This window comes from Triturus cristatus, chromosome 1_2 (assembly GCF_964204655.1).
Source record: "Triturus cristatus chromosome 1_2, aTriCri1.1, whole genome shotgun sequence".
Classification (NCBI taxonomy): domain Eukaryota; kingdom Metazoa; phylum Chordata; class Amphibia; order Caudata; family Salamandridae; genus Triturus; species Triturus cristatus.
This window is the reverse complement of record NC_140580.1, coordinates 152,271,675-152,284,768: the sequence shown is the minus strand read 5'-3', so window position 1 is coordinate 152,284,768 and position 13,094 is coordinate 152,271,675. Positions and strand designations below refer to the sequence as shown.

General features: G+C 43.0%; 1 protein-coding gene across 4 annotated transcripts in view; it reads left to right on the top strand.

The window, feature by feature from the left end:
* Positions 1-13,094, top strand: part of VTI1A (vesicle transport through interaction with t-SNAREs 1A) — a 1,077,795-nt gene that overhangs the window by 184,446 nt on the left and 880,255 nt on the right. For all 4 annotated transcript variants that reach the window (XM_085603407.1, XM_085603404.1, XM_085603403.1 and 1 more), the window contains exon 3: positions 1,774-1,884. In XM_085603407.1, the coding sequence (XP_085459533.1) occupies positions 1,774-1,884 (111 nt within the window). The remainder of the gene's footprint in view (positions 1-1,773; positions 1,885-13,094) is intronic.

The following is a 13,094-nucleotide window of genomic DNA, read 5'->3' as shown; positions in this document are numbered from 1 at the left end:
TTTGGATCAACCCTGTTCTAATGGTTGAATGTCTTTGTTATTTATCACAGGTGGATGTTTCATTTGTTGACTTTCCTTTTTGGATTTTGGTCTTCACAGTGTTTTGATTGGATGAGTTGCATTTTTCCTTTGCCGATCTTAGGGGGCTTCTTTTTCTGGTAATCAACCCTCCAAGGGAGGGCATGGGTTTCTTTACTGTCGCTCTCTCCTGGTTATTCCTTGCCCTCATACACACTTGCCCTCTTAAGTGCTTCCTGCCCTGCTATCCTTGTTAAATATAAATATATATTTTTTTTTTAAGGTTTGAGGGCCAGGCAGTTGTAAAGCCACTTAATTTTTTTTCTCCATAGTTCCACATTGTTTTGTTACTTGGTCCTACTCTTACTTTGCCATTTTAAAATGTCCTTCTGCCATGTTAGAATAGTTGGAGCAGAAAATGGAAATGTGCTGCATGTGAACCTGTTATCCTGAACTTTTTGTTTGACCTTGCCGTCAGACCATTCTAGGGTGCGCGCAGAGGCCTAGGCCTGTCCATTGAAACGCGAAGTCCAGAACCTATTCTCTGACCTGGAGGGGAGCATCGAGCATCATAGCTGATATGGTACTGCTGTTCATGTCATAGGTTAGTCACATAAAGCGGTGGTGGTAATGTACCAAGTTTTGGGAATCATTAGTTATGACGGGCTTTTTTTTCTATGTCAGAGAAGATTTTGGTCCACTGACCCTACTTGTCTGGAGTTCCACTTTTGTGTGACCTCTAGTCTGTTGCACTTAAATTGTGTATGTGTAGAAATGGGAATTGTATCTATCCCACTGGTGCAGGGACACCCTCTGTCTACGGGTTCACAAATGAGGATCAAAACTGGAGTGGAAACAAAATACAAGTTTATTACACTCACGAGCAGGCTCCTTCATTAGGCACTGCCAGTGTCCAAGAGGGAACTACTTGAGCATGGTTTCAAACACATCTTTTATACAGTTTTGGTGCAGCATGACCCCATCTAAAAACCCCTCTGTCATGCCAAAATGCTAACAGTTAACTTCTGATAAGCCCCCACCCACGGTACTCTCAAGGATAGATTGGGAACATTACAGGCGTTGGTGAGTTTGTAGATAGGAACATCTGTGTGCTCGGGGCAGCTTGTTGGGGGCTAAGCCCTTATTCTTCCACACAAGCTTTATCAGCACAACCAGCTTTTGCTGAACACTTAACTCCCTGACCTTACAAAGCCCCCCATAGAAACACAAAATGGATGTTCACAGACAAAATGGCTGAGAGCAGAGGCTAAGTTAACAGGATACATCTTTACCGTTTAACCTGTGCATGTCAGAGGCGTGTTTGTGTAGTGAATGGGTAGTACGTGCGGTAGTAGGACCATAATCCTGTAACTATACCACCATTACAGTGTGTACTAGTTCATTTTGCTCTGAGATTAAAGTACTTAATTTTTAATTAAATATAAAAACTTAGGCTGGACAATACTTTATTGTGTCTGTTGTTTGACTGTTGAGTTCTGAGATTTTGCCCCGCACACTGCCTCCCGGAGAAGACTTTGACTGTTCCCACTCGCTACACTGAGAGTCAAGTCTGGAAGGGAATAGGTGCGAGTCTTGAACCAGCAGTAAGCGGGTGGTGGTGGGTGGTATCATAAAGGGCATTCTATGCTTTTAGCTGCCCAGTACTGCTCAGTGTCTGTAAAAGGAAGCACAGAAGAGGACTAGGACCTGCCCAAGATCTGCTTGTCACTTTCCTTTCTTTCTCCCTTCTCTTAGCTTGAACAAATGGACCTGGAAGTGCGAGAAATCCCTGCACCGAGCCGGGCGATGTACGGCGCCCGGATGCGCAGTTACAAACAGGAGTTCAGCAAGCTAGAAGTGGATTTTGTAAGTCCATCTGCCAAAGTAATGTTTGCTAAAAGAGAAGATTTGTTTGCATTGTTTCTTGCACCTGAAATCACTTCACTAAAGAAATGACCTGTTTATTAGAGCACATCCCATTCACATTTGTACACAGAGTATTTAGTTGAAATTGCATTTAGATAGCGCTTACTGCCCCTAACAAGGCGGTGAAGCCCCGCTAGCGGTCGTACCAACCACTATTGTGTCATGGCACAAAGATGCGTAAATAAGTCTAGAGTTTATCGATCACGTTTTGTATAGCAGGCCTGTGCGTAAAACCGCACCCACTGTTTTCAATGACATATGTGCTGAACAAGGAGAGGGACGTCTTAAGACTGATTGGTCGACAATGAGCGATAGAGCAGCTTGCTACTGGGCCTTGACTTCTTCATGCCTTCTTTGTGCTGAAGTGTACAAGTGTTTGAATTCTTCATCACAGTAGCTTTATTTATTGTGGATTTGGGTGTTTTCCCCTAAATTTTTCTTTATTATTTTATAGTAAAAGAAGTCAAGTACAATAGTCTGGTCTAGCAGCTTCGGATATTCATCAGGGTGAAATGAAAGTAGAAAGCATTGTGGATATAACAGCAGCGAAACATATACGTGTGCCGACACATTAACACATATCTAGGAAATATTTCTCTCTGCCCATGCCAGTGATCATCTTCCACTGTCGTCCGTGGGTTATCCTGTTTTCCTGTTAACATACACAGATTAAATGCATATTCCCCGTGGGCACATCCGCCACAAACATGCAATCCAGGTACTTCATCATCTCGTTGTTTTCTGCTGACCGACCCCCTCCCTCAGTCAGGCTCTTGCAGACCGGGCTCCAAGATTCTGGAAGTAGGAGGGCCATGCGGAAGCATGGATTGGCCAAGTAGTTAGCAAGAGGGCAAACATCAACGAAGGGTTGTGAAAGGTCTGTTGTTTGAGACACTGACATCTGTCCAGTTATGAAATGTCTAGAAAGCAAACTTACATATGTTTCATAATGTTGGGTCTAATGAATAAGACCATTGGCTGTGCTTTGTATCTAGCGCCCACTGTGTATTGTGTGCAGGTTTACTGGACACTGGGCATCGGTGCAGACCCTGCTCCTTGCCTATTAGGAACAGCTGTAGGCCATTCCCAATGTGCACTGGCAGAAAAGTGCCTCTGCTCAGTGCTTTTTAGGCACAGCCATGATCCGAGATGAACACAGGGAGTTGTGTTTTGGACACAAGGTATGTCTGAAGTTCATGAGATGTACGTTTGGGTGATGCTTTGGTACCACAGCTAACCATAAATGGAAGTCTGTCTTTTTAGGTTCTAGATTATAATTATAATAGTCTTTCAACAGTGGTTTTGAAACTGATATTTCACAGGCGCAATGAATAAGAACCCTATATTGGTAATGGGGAACTATGGTTGTGCGAATTATAAACTTTGCCCACTTAGGTTTGCATCAGTCCTGTCCTATTTCTTACAGTTGGAGGTTTTATCGAACATCTGGTTGCACAGATATTGATGACCCTGCTCTCTCCCAGGGCCTTAAGCTCTGGGTGACAGTGGGGAAATGCAGTAGCCGCTGTCAGATTAGCCTCATTCTTCACTTCCCATGGTGCTGGAAGTTCTGTCATGGTACTTGGTAGTTCCAGCATTGGTGAAGGGAACACATTTGGGGAAGTGGGCGCCAGTTAGTCGCGGCTGGCGTGCTGCATGCTTGAGGAAGGATCTGGCAGCGGCAGCATCACAGATGCTGCAATGCAAGCACCTTTTTTGCAATTTATATTTCAACACTTCGCCAGATTTGCACTTTTCAAGTGAGCACTTCTCAAAGAGCCTTAAAATATGTATGAAAAGTGTGCTAATAAACAAAGATGGAAAGAATGCATTATTCTGATTTGACAGCCCTGTAAGAGGTGCACTACATAACTCTATTTAGTCATGTCCTTCAATTTAATCAAAGATTTTCAGAAAGAGGTAAAGCTACAGGCGGTGCTCACTACATTACTAAAGAAGTTATCTCCAAGGTACTAAAGCACACCAGTTACTTTGCTTTTAAAATAACCCATCTAGTGCTAAACAAAATCCTTCGCTAATTCAGAATGATATTGTACTACATCACTCCTTGCATTTTTCAGGCAAAGTATAGTTCTATTATTTTTTTGTTTTAAAAGGGCACTTAAATGAGTGTGTTTCAGGACTTTTTGAGACCTGCTATATTTTGTGTTTTGTAGTGTACATCAGGTTTAAATTTAGCTTCCTTTAAAACTTTGTTTGTCATTACATAAATAGTAATCTTTTTATGTAGTGATTGCTAAAGCATATTGTACTGTTTTCTAGCAATGTAAATAGCAAGTGTTAGTATTAGTCCGCTCAGTGATAACAATATTATCAACATCAGAAGAAAGCACATTTTAAAGTAAAATGTGATAATGACTGGTGAAAGGTTCCTGTTATTTGAAGAAATATGTAGACGGAGTTATGGGTCTCTTCAGTATGGGATTTTTAGAACTATGAAAGGCCAAAGCAGCATATTATAAAGCAATGTGTACAACTAGAAATGATTACAAAAAATAGTAAAATAATGTATAGTTAAGACTAGGGAGACTCCCCTAAGGAAAATGGAAAAAACTGGTCAATGGTGCAGTTTAATGCATGCATGGCAACAAATATTGTTTATATCACATGTAAACACAATTTTACACAGGAGTTGTAGTGTCTCTCCAAGGGTAACTTGAAAGAAGATGAATGGCGATGGCGTATTTAAACCAATTGGATGGGTAACAGTGATGGAATCTGGTGTGGTATGATGAAATAGCACAAAAGGAAAACATTTTAAAATGTACTTAGAAATAAGAACATTTTATTAAAGTTTGTCCTTGAAAGGACAGAAAGGCCAAGAAGAATTCACATGCCCATGAAAAAAATAATTGAGATATTTGCTGATACATAATTGACTCTGTCCCAGCCTTGCCAGCCTTTCAGACACCCACCTGTAATGCAACCTCAATATTCATTAATGGTCAATCGTGAGTGCACAGATCAAACTTGCTGCTCTTACAGCCATCATCAAATAAAGGATGCCTGGAATAGGTTGCACCCAAGGGCAAAAATGCACTTTTGCCTCAGAACTGCAGAGACCCCACCCTTTGTGACAGGTTTAACAGTGAGTAGCCTGCAAGAGTGACAGCAGCTGTTTTTCACGGTCTCCACAGCTAACAGAAACAAGCATTGGCATAGCCAATAGGTCTCGCCTTTGGGACCTTATAAGTGTTTAGCCATGCAACAGATGCATAACTAAATACTTATAAGGTCCCAAAAGCGAGACCCATTGGCTAGGCCAAGCTGCCGCGAAAGTGATCACGATCAAACATCAAAGCGGCCACGAAAGTGAAAGTAATCGCGGTAAGCGCGGCGCGCGCGCCCGCGCACATGCACTGTAGCTCTAGGCTGGCCTGGTAGCACTTTTTGGAGCCCTCTCAATAAGTCTCGCCAGACCAGCGCATGCGCTGGGTCAGGCGAGACCTAAAAAATCGGATTTCCTGAGCAGGAAACCCCATGCTGGCGAGGCCTTTTGAAACGGAGACCAAGGATGGCAGACCAGCTGCACCCACCCTGTTCCAGTCTTCGAGACTAGGAACAACCCTGGAGGCTCGGTTGAAGATTTGCTGACCTTCCCTACTGATGCTCATGTTGGTGGCATTTAAGTCCACTCTATTGCCCTCTTCAATAATTCCTTTTATTGTCCATAGGCAGATCCGCAGACATGCATGAAACAAAAAAAACCTTCAGAGACCCTTCAGTTTGTGATTGCCCCCCCCCCCCCCCGGAAGGGCCAGGGGACTCGTTGGGATAGCCTGGCACACCTGGTCCTCCCTCTAGAGCCGGGCCTGGTCTCCTGGCTCTAGTGTTGCGACCTATGTAGGGTACATGTCATACAGGCAGAGAAACATGGGAACTCACGCCCTGTGCCCTAGGTGTGGTTTTTCTGAATATAATAGCAGTTCTAAATGTATATGTGTAACCTTTGTCTCGTTGGCGAGTCGAATTACAACAAACTATACTTAATATAATTTTCGATGTGGTCTGAGTAATTGTATAAAACATACGTAGTCTACGGTTTAGCTCGAAATTACTCTCATACAAAACTAAACAGCGCTTTCAAATGTTGGCGTATGCCGCCATCTTGTGGGTAAATATGAAGTTGCAGATTTTGTAAACTGTTACATTGTATTTTAACGTAATTTGACTAAACATTTGTCCGATTGTACCATACTTTTAGAAAAAAAATGTATACCTCAATTATAGAACATTATATGAACTCATTGACTGCATATTTCGGTGTCTGGTCTTGATACAGCATAAAGCTTCATTGTGTAAAATTAGAGCTCGGAGAGCCAGAGGCGTAGCTAGAGCTTGTGGTGCCCTGGGCTATCCCTCAGATTGCCGCCCCTGGAAAGGGGGATGAGGGGTGCCGGGGAAAAAGGACCGAGAGACACATAGTATCACCGCTAATAGTTACCTCGATCATGCAAGAGACATGCACATACATGACACCGTCCAAGGCTACACAGTTAAATACACCGGTGACAGGCAGTACAAAGGAGAACACACAGACTGCCCCCCTGCAGGATTTCAGGAATGGCCTAAAAACATGGTTATTCGATTAACGTCCCTAATCAGCAGCACCGCCCCTACCCTCCAGCGCCTAGATACCCTCACAGGTGATAAGTAGCGCTATGCAAATCCTGTTTGTTTGATTGATTGACACCCGATTTCCACACATCGTTTGTGCGCTACATTAGTTTTATCTGTAAAATTGTATGTCTTTGCAAGTTAAGTGACCACTTCAATGGAGATTGTGCTGTCTATAAATGACACTGCGCAAACACACCATGCTTTAATGATATATGTTCAACATTGTGAGTTCAGTGATGAAGCACTGATGGCAGCGACGCCACTCTGAAAATTGTTCGAGCACCACTAGGTGTTCCCAATCCTGTGTCTCTTGGTTATTACCTTCTCTGACTCAACGAAATTCTAGTCCCCCTCCCATATGAATGTGTCACAAGCCCTCTGGACATTATTAAGGCAGGTATTGGCCTGATAATGTGGTAACCAGATATTTTACTAATTTGCATTTTTAAAGAAGGGCGCATGTTGTGTGTGTTTTTAGTGTCTCACCAGAGTGACCAAAAAAAGAAGCCTGCTGTGGTAGGCCCTTTATAGTTTTCAGAGCTTGATACAGTCTCTGACAATTCTATGTTTATTTGTAAATTGCTGGCCTCTGTGCTAAGGCTGGGTGTTAAGCAGTCTGGATTCCTCCTTGCACAATTGTTGGCTCAATTACTTTAACTGTAACTCTAAACCTAAAACACAAACCCTAACCACAAACCTGCGGTAAGACCCAATCGAAACACTTATGTTCATCCAAACCTTAAAACTAACCCGCAATCTAAGCATAATCATACATGTATCTCTAAACCTATTGTTAATCCAAGCGATGCTAATAATTCCAGACCTCGTTCCACCCCTATCCCATTCATCTAACCATCAGCCTCATCCTAATACTCTGCCACACAGTGGCACATATCCTGTGCTCTGTATACAAAGGCTATAGGCTACAATGCACCTGTAATACATTTGTGTCTGAGCATCCCATCGGCCAAACTCCAAAGTAGGCCCTTACTCCATCTCAATAAAAGCACCCAGAATATGGATTTTTTATTTATCCAATAAAACTCCATATTCATGCCTCGTAACACCTAACACTAACACTTACGTTTGTGACATTTAATTGCAGCTCTCTCCAGCACCTGCACCGCCACATATGCAGTGTCATTGTTAAATCAAATATTGTAGAGTGAAGAACAAACGGACTACTTAACGTTCACTATAAGACAACACGTCTTTGCTAACATGGATTTATATGACTTGGATGCATTTTTTGTAAAAATAAAAAACTGTAGAGTACTTCGTCTGCGTGTGGTATAAAATTTCAAATAAAGAAATAAAAACGTAGAAATTACCAGCATTCGCAGGGTTCTATACTTTATACACCCCACTGTACAACCGGCGGCCATGTCTAGGTTTCTACAGGGCAATGCCTGCAATGTTCAGCTCATGGTTTGTGCACGTGGAGGGGCGCAGCTGGCACCGGAAGTACAGCTAACAGCAGCAGGCCGGACATAAAGGAAGCATAGCTGCCAAGGTTTCAGATTGCTAAGTGTGACATTTTTATAATGTCAGCGTAATTATGAGTGACATTTCAACAACTATGAGTGACACTTTTTTCGCAAGGAAAGTCAAGCAATAAAAACAAAGGCAACATAAATATCAGAAATTACACCCATTTGAGCAACAAGAAACTGTAGGAAGATTTTAAAACGGCTTCAAAGCACTGGAAATGGAAGGGTACACGCGTAGCTTAGAGGTCACAACCCCTCTGCAGACTGTAATTTATCCCAAAAGGACACACTGAGCAATTTGATAAAAATCAATTCGTTGATAACAGTAGGGTGTGCGTCACCGCCTGTTATTTATTAACAATCTGAAGCTACGTTGCATTGCTAGTCTAAGCAATTAACATTGAGACACAATCAAGCATGGGGGTGCATGCAAGCCTCAGGAGAAAAGTTTGATTAAAGTACACATAGCCTAGGGGTCACAATTCGGCTGTAAGCAGTTTTATTTCAAATATATACTTTTTGAGAGAGTGAGCATTAAAAAGCCCGCACAATCTAAGAGTACTTGCACCAGTGCGTGTTATGCAGCAGACTGTAAAAGTAGTCTAAAAAATACATATGGCACTGCACAGAAGTGTTTGCTTTAAAACATACCTGCACTCGTACTGACTCCTGAAGATGAATGACTTCTTGTGGGAGCTGTGCATCGGATCCCACGCGCAGGTGCCGACATGAGAAGCTTAGACAGCTCCTATACTTCTGCACAGGTTCGCCGGCGACTCAGAAGGCCTGCCTCACTCGAGTAACCTATAGGTAGGCCTGAGGTCATGGGTCGAGTCGCCAGGCGGGATCTCATCATGCTGCTTTGAGCCGCTCTCAGGCTTAGCAGGCTGTTGACCAACTTAATTTAGCCGCGGCCGGCGTTGCCTGGGCCCGCCTGTCCTGGATGGCGTGCGTCGGTGGTGGGATTCAATCCATTTACGGGAGGGGATGTGGTCCGTCGGCTGCGCTGCCGACTTTGGTGCAGGAAACCAGGGTTCGAGCCTGGAGGTCGCGTCCACATCCTGTGATTTTGGGCAAAATCACTTAATCTCCCCGTGCCTGAATATGTAATGTAAATACGGTGCTCATGTACAGCGCTCCAATACCTTCGGGTCGAGTTTGCGCTATAAAAGATGCAAAAAAAAAAAAATCCCCACCGGGACATGGTCGAGTAGCTCGAAGCTGGCTTTCGCGTTGTGCAGAATTATGGCACCGCCTAAACGTGCAGCACAAACCTTCGATAAATGCCACCCGCTCGATGTGCACCTCGGGCGGCAGCTGAGCTCAGCATGACTGCGGGACCTGGCTGTGACTCGTCCCCGCCTTAGCCCGTGTCTGTGCGCGGGAGGTTGGCATTGCCCAGGAGAGACTGAGTGGTGAACCGGTAGCGACTCGCGCGCGCACCACACCACCACCACTATGCGGTGCGTGCAGTGTGCGTGCGTGCGTGCGTGCGTGCAGGCAGTAGTGGCAAGCAGGTCACGTGAGCTTGCTTGCACTTCAAAGAGGGCCGCGAGGCACTGGCGGCCCGTTGCGGCGGCCTTTATAATTTATTTGGGGACTGGGGACACTGACTGACAAAGTGTTAGACAGTGAGTGTCCCCAAATAAATTATAAAGGCCGCCGCAACGGGCACCCAGTGCCACGCGGCCGCCGCCTCCAAGACAGTGCCGCCGGTGGCGGTCCGCCCCCCCCCTTAGCTACGCCACTGCGGAGAGCCGAGCCAACGATCCGGCTTGAATCTAAAAGCCTGTGCACGATCCGCGCCATTGAAATGTTTGTAAAATAGTGTAAATACATAATGTTAAAATATGATTAAAGCATCTCTAAAATTCAAAAAAAGTGCTAGGAACGTTGCCTTACACTACAGATGTTGTAGAGATAATATATATATATTGGATGTGTGGGCCTTCTGACTGAAGGGGAGTATGCTCTTAATACACACCAAGAAATGCTTTATCACTCGGATGGTTACATATAAAACAGTGGGATCTAATTTCAGCAAGATGGCCCTTGCTGGAGCTGTAGACAACTGTCCCTGAGTGACAGTGGAGAAGACAACTGAAGCCAGCTGATGTGCGCTTACCACTGCTAAAAGTTCCACTGTGGGGCATCAGGGATTGGGAAGGGAAATAACACGCCTCATCTTTGTACAATAAACATTCAGAGACGCTTAGAGGGGAAATGGAGACAGAAGGTTCTCCGGGTAGGTCATAACTCTGATCCTTCACTGAGATAAATAAAACTCAACAATAGTTACATAAATACATACAAAAATCAGTACATATGATCAAAGAAAAACGTGTGCCCCTGGTAGTTTATCACGCGTTGTTTTCCGTCATGAACTGTAAAATAACCTGTGTCCGATTACTGAGTTATTTGATTAGATGTTCCATAAATCCCAGAGATAGTTCATATTTGGTTTGACACACAGACACCTATCATTAAAAAAAAAATAAGAAACTTGACTGAAAGGCCCAGACCATCTACAACCTGTAATTCGTAGGTAGCTGGTGGCCACTACTGTTAATTCTCCTAATATTCACTTTTACAATAGGTTTCCTACGACCTTACCACTCAAGTAAAAAAAGTGATGATCTGGTCCTGTTGCTCCAATGGAATATTAATTATTTTTATTATGGAACCTCACACGTTCTAATGGTGTTATGCTTCATCATTGAGTCGCACCCTGGGCCCTATAAACTAGGTTGGGCTCAACCATCTTCCAGAGAGCACTTTGGATAATGGTCTAATCCTGACAATGAGATTATATCTTAAAATAACTTGTTATCTCTTTATTTTGAGTACCACTTGTATGGTTAAAAATTGTTTAAAATGTGGGTCTGTTTGGGGTAGGGTTACTGTCCTTGTACCCTTCAGCTAAGGTTGGCATGTTTCAACCCTTTTTCACGGCCCTCGCAAATGGTGAAGGAGGTAAAAAATATGTTTTTATTAGGATTTTGGATCAGGTCTTCAGACTGAAAAAATGGAGGTGCTTAAAACAGGAAGAACACATTAAACCTAAGTTTTTATCTTTTACCTATCACAAAACACAACTTCAGAGATGATCATTTTCAAAGGAAAGTCTTAGAAGAGAGTTATAAGGTGGAAAGAGCAAAAAAGGTTTAAAAATCTTCCAACTTTCACCTGCATTCTCTAAAAAAAAAAAAAAGAACAAAGCTGTTCCTCTTGCCAGGTCAGCTGGCGGCAGCCACTAAGGCACTAATTATCTTCAGAATAGAATATGGCAGAACAATTGTGGTAGGTCTACCTTTCACTGTACAAATATCAATAAAAACAATACTCCACTCGAGCACAGTTGATACCTGAGAAGTTCCCCTATTACATTGACCCGAAATTTAGGAAGGGAGTTACATTTGCATCTGCTGGAGGCCCAGATAAAACTTAAAATTGTCTGTCTCATCTGTAAAGTTTACACCTAAGAAGATCAAGCTACCTAGCGGATCTAATGGTGGATTCGGAGGTTCAAGGAGTAAGAACTCTCTACAGCAGGAAACAACAAAATTCTGAATGACTCAAGTACTGAAGCGGGACATTTAATAGCGGCTCTATATACACTTGGAACTCTCTAACTAAGAGCATTACCTGAAGACCTAGCTTTCAGAAAAGGTAGTGTCAAGTAAATATGATTTCTTTAGCGTAACTGTCACTGCCATGTTTTCTTGCCTGTGCTAACTATACCTAAAGAAAGTACTTGTCTATGGCACTTTCAACCTCTCTTTCAGCCTGTGTTTGGTATACTATATATTTGTGACTTGCCTTTTCTTAGAGATCTCACTTAGTTCATGGTCTACTACGGCTCCCCTTGGTCTGCGTGTTTTTGGCCCACAGTCAATTTTTCTTTTTTTAATAAACTCTTTCAGACTTTGAGTGGTGTGTGTGCCAATTGTTTTTTTGCCAGTTTGATGTCCCACATTTTCAGATTATACTTAGGACAATAGTTCTGCGTGACTACATAAAGAAGTAGAAATTTCTTGTTAATGCCTTCTCACCAAGTTTCCTCTTTAGAGGATATTACTGCCTCAGCTACCTGTTTACTAGTTACTTCTTTTGACTCTGAAGCTAAATCTACACTGAAATCTAATCAAGGTCCTGATTTAGAGTTTGTTGGATGGGATATTCCGTCACAAACATGACGGATATCCTGTCCGCCATATTACAAGTTAATTATATTCTATGGCATTTCTATTTCAGCGGGCAGGGTATCTGTCACATTTGTTACCGAGTGTCCCACCCACCAAACACTAAATCAGGCCCTAAGACTATATGTACTAAAGTGGTTGATCATTTCTGACCCTCCACTCCCCATAGCTTGTTACTTTGTTATCTGTGGATTGAACTTGATGATTTTTTGTAAAGCTCTTTAATACTATTACAGTGTATAGATATAAATAAATAAGAGTACACTGAAATAGAAAAGACTTAATCTAACCCAAAAGCCATAATTGGTACTTTTGACTGTTTCCAGTTGTCCACAATTCTTGCGTTGCTCCAAATGAGATTGTCAGCTATTTTTCTCACCCATGTTCTTCTCTCCTACTCTGTAATTATATGGATTACTCTCCTTCACTTCATTCTGGCTGTTGCTCTGCTGTGGATCCTCACGCCTTAAACATCTTTTTTATAACTTGTGGATGCTTACCATGTCCCCGTTCCCTGGAGGAGGGGTCTTTTGCATAGAGCTTACCTTAAGTTTGCTAACTCTTCCTTGAGCACTTCATGACTGATTTGTCTGTGGCTCACCTTTTCTGATTGATGAAATCCCCACTGGTCCTTGGTTTTTCTTATTCTCCTCTTGCCACTTAGTCTTCTTCTGTCACTTTTTAATACTTCTCACTCTCCCTACCCTGCCCTATTATTCCCTTAGGCCATTATTACGATGTTGGTCGGAGTTGCCTCCGACCTACACCATTTTGTGGAAGGAACTACCCAACCATAGGTCTGCGGTTCCGATATGGT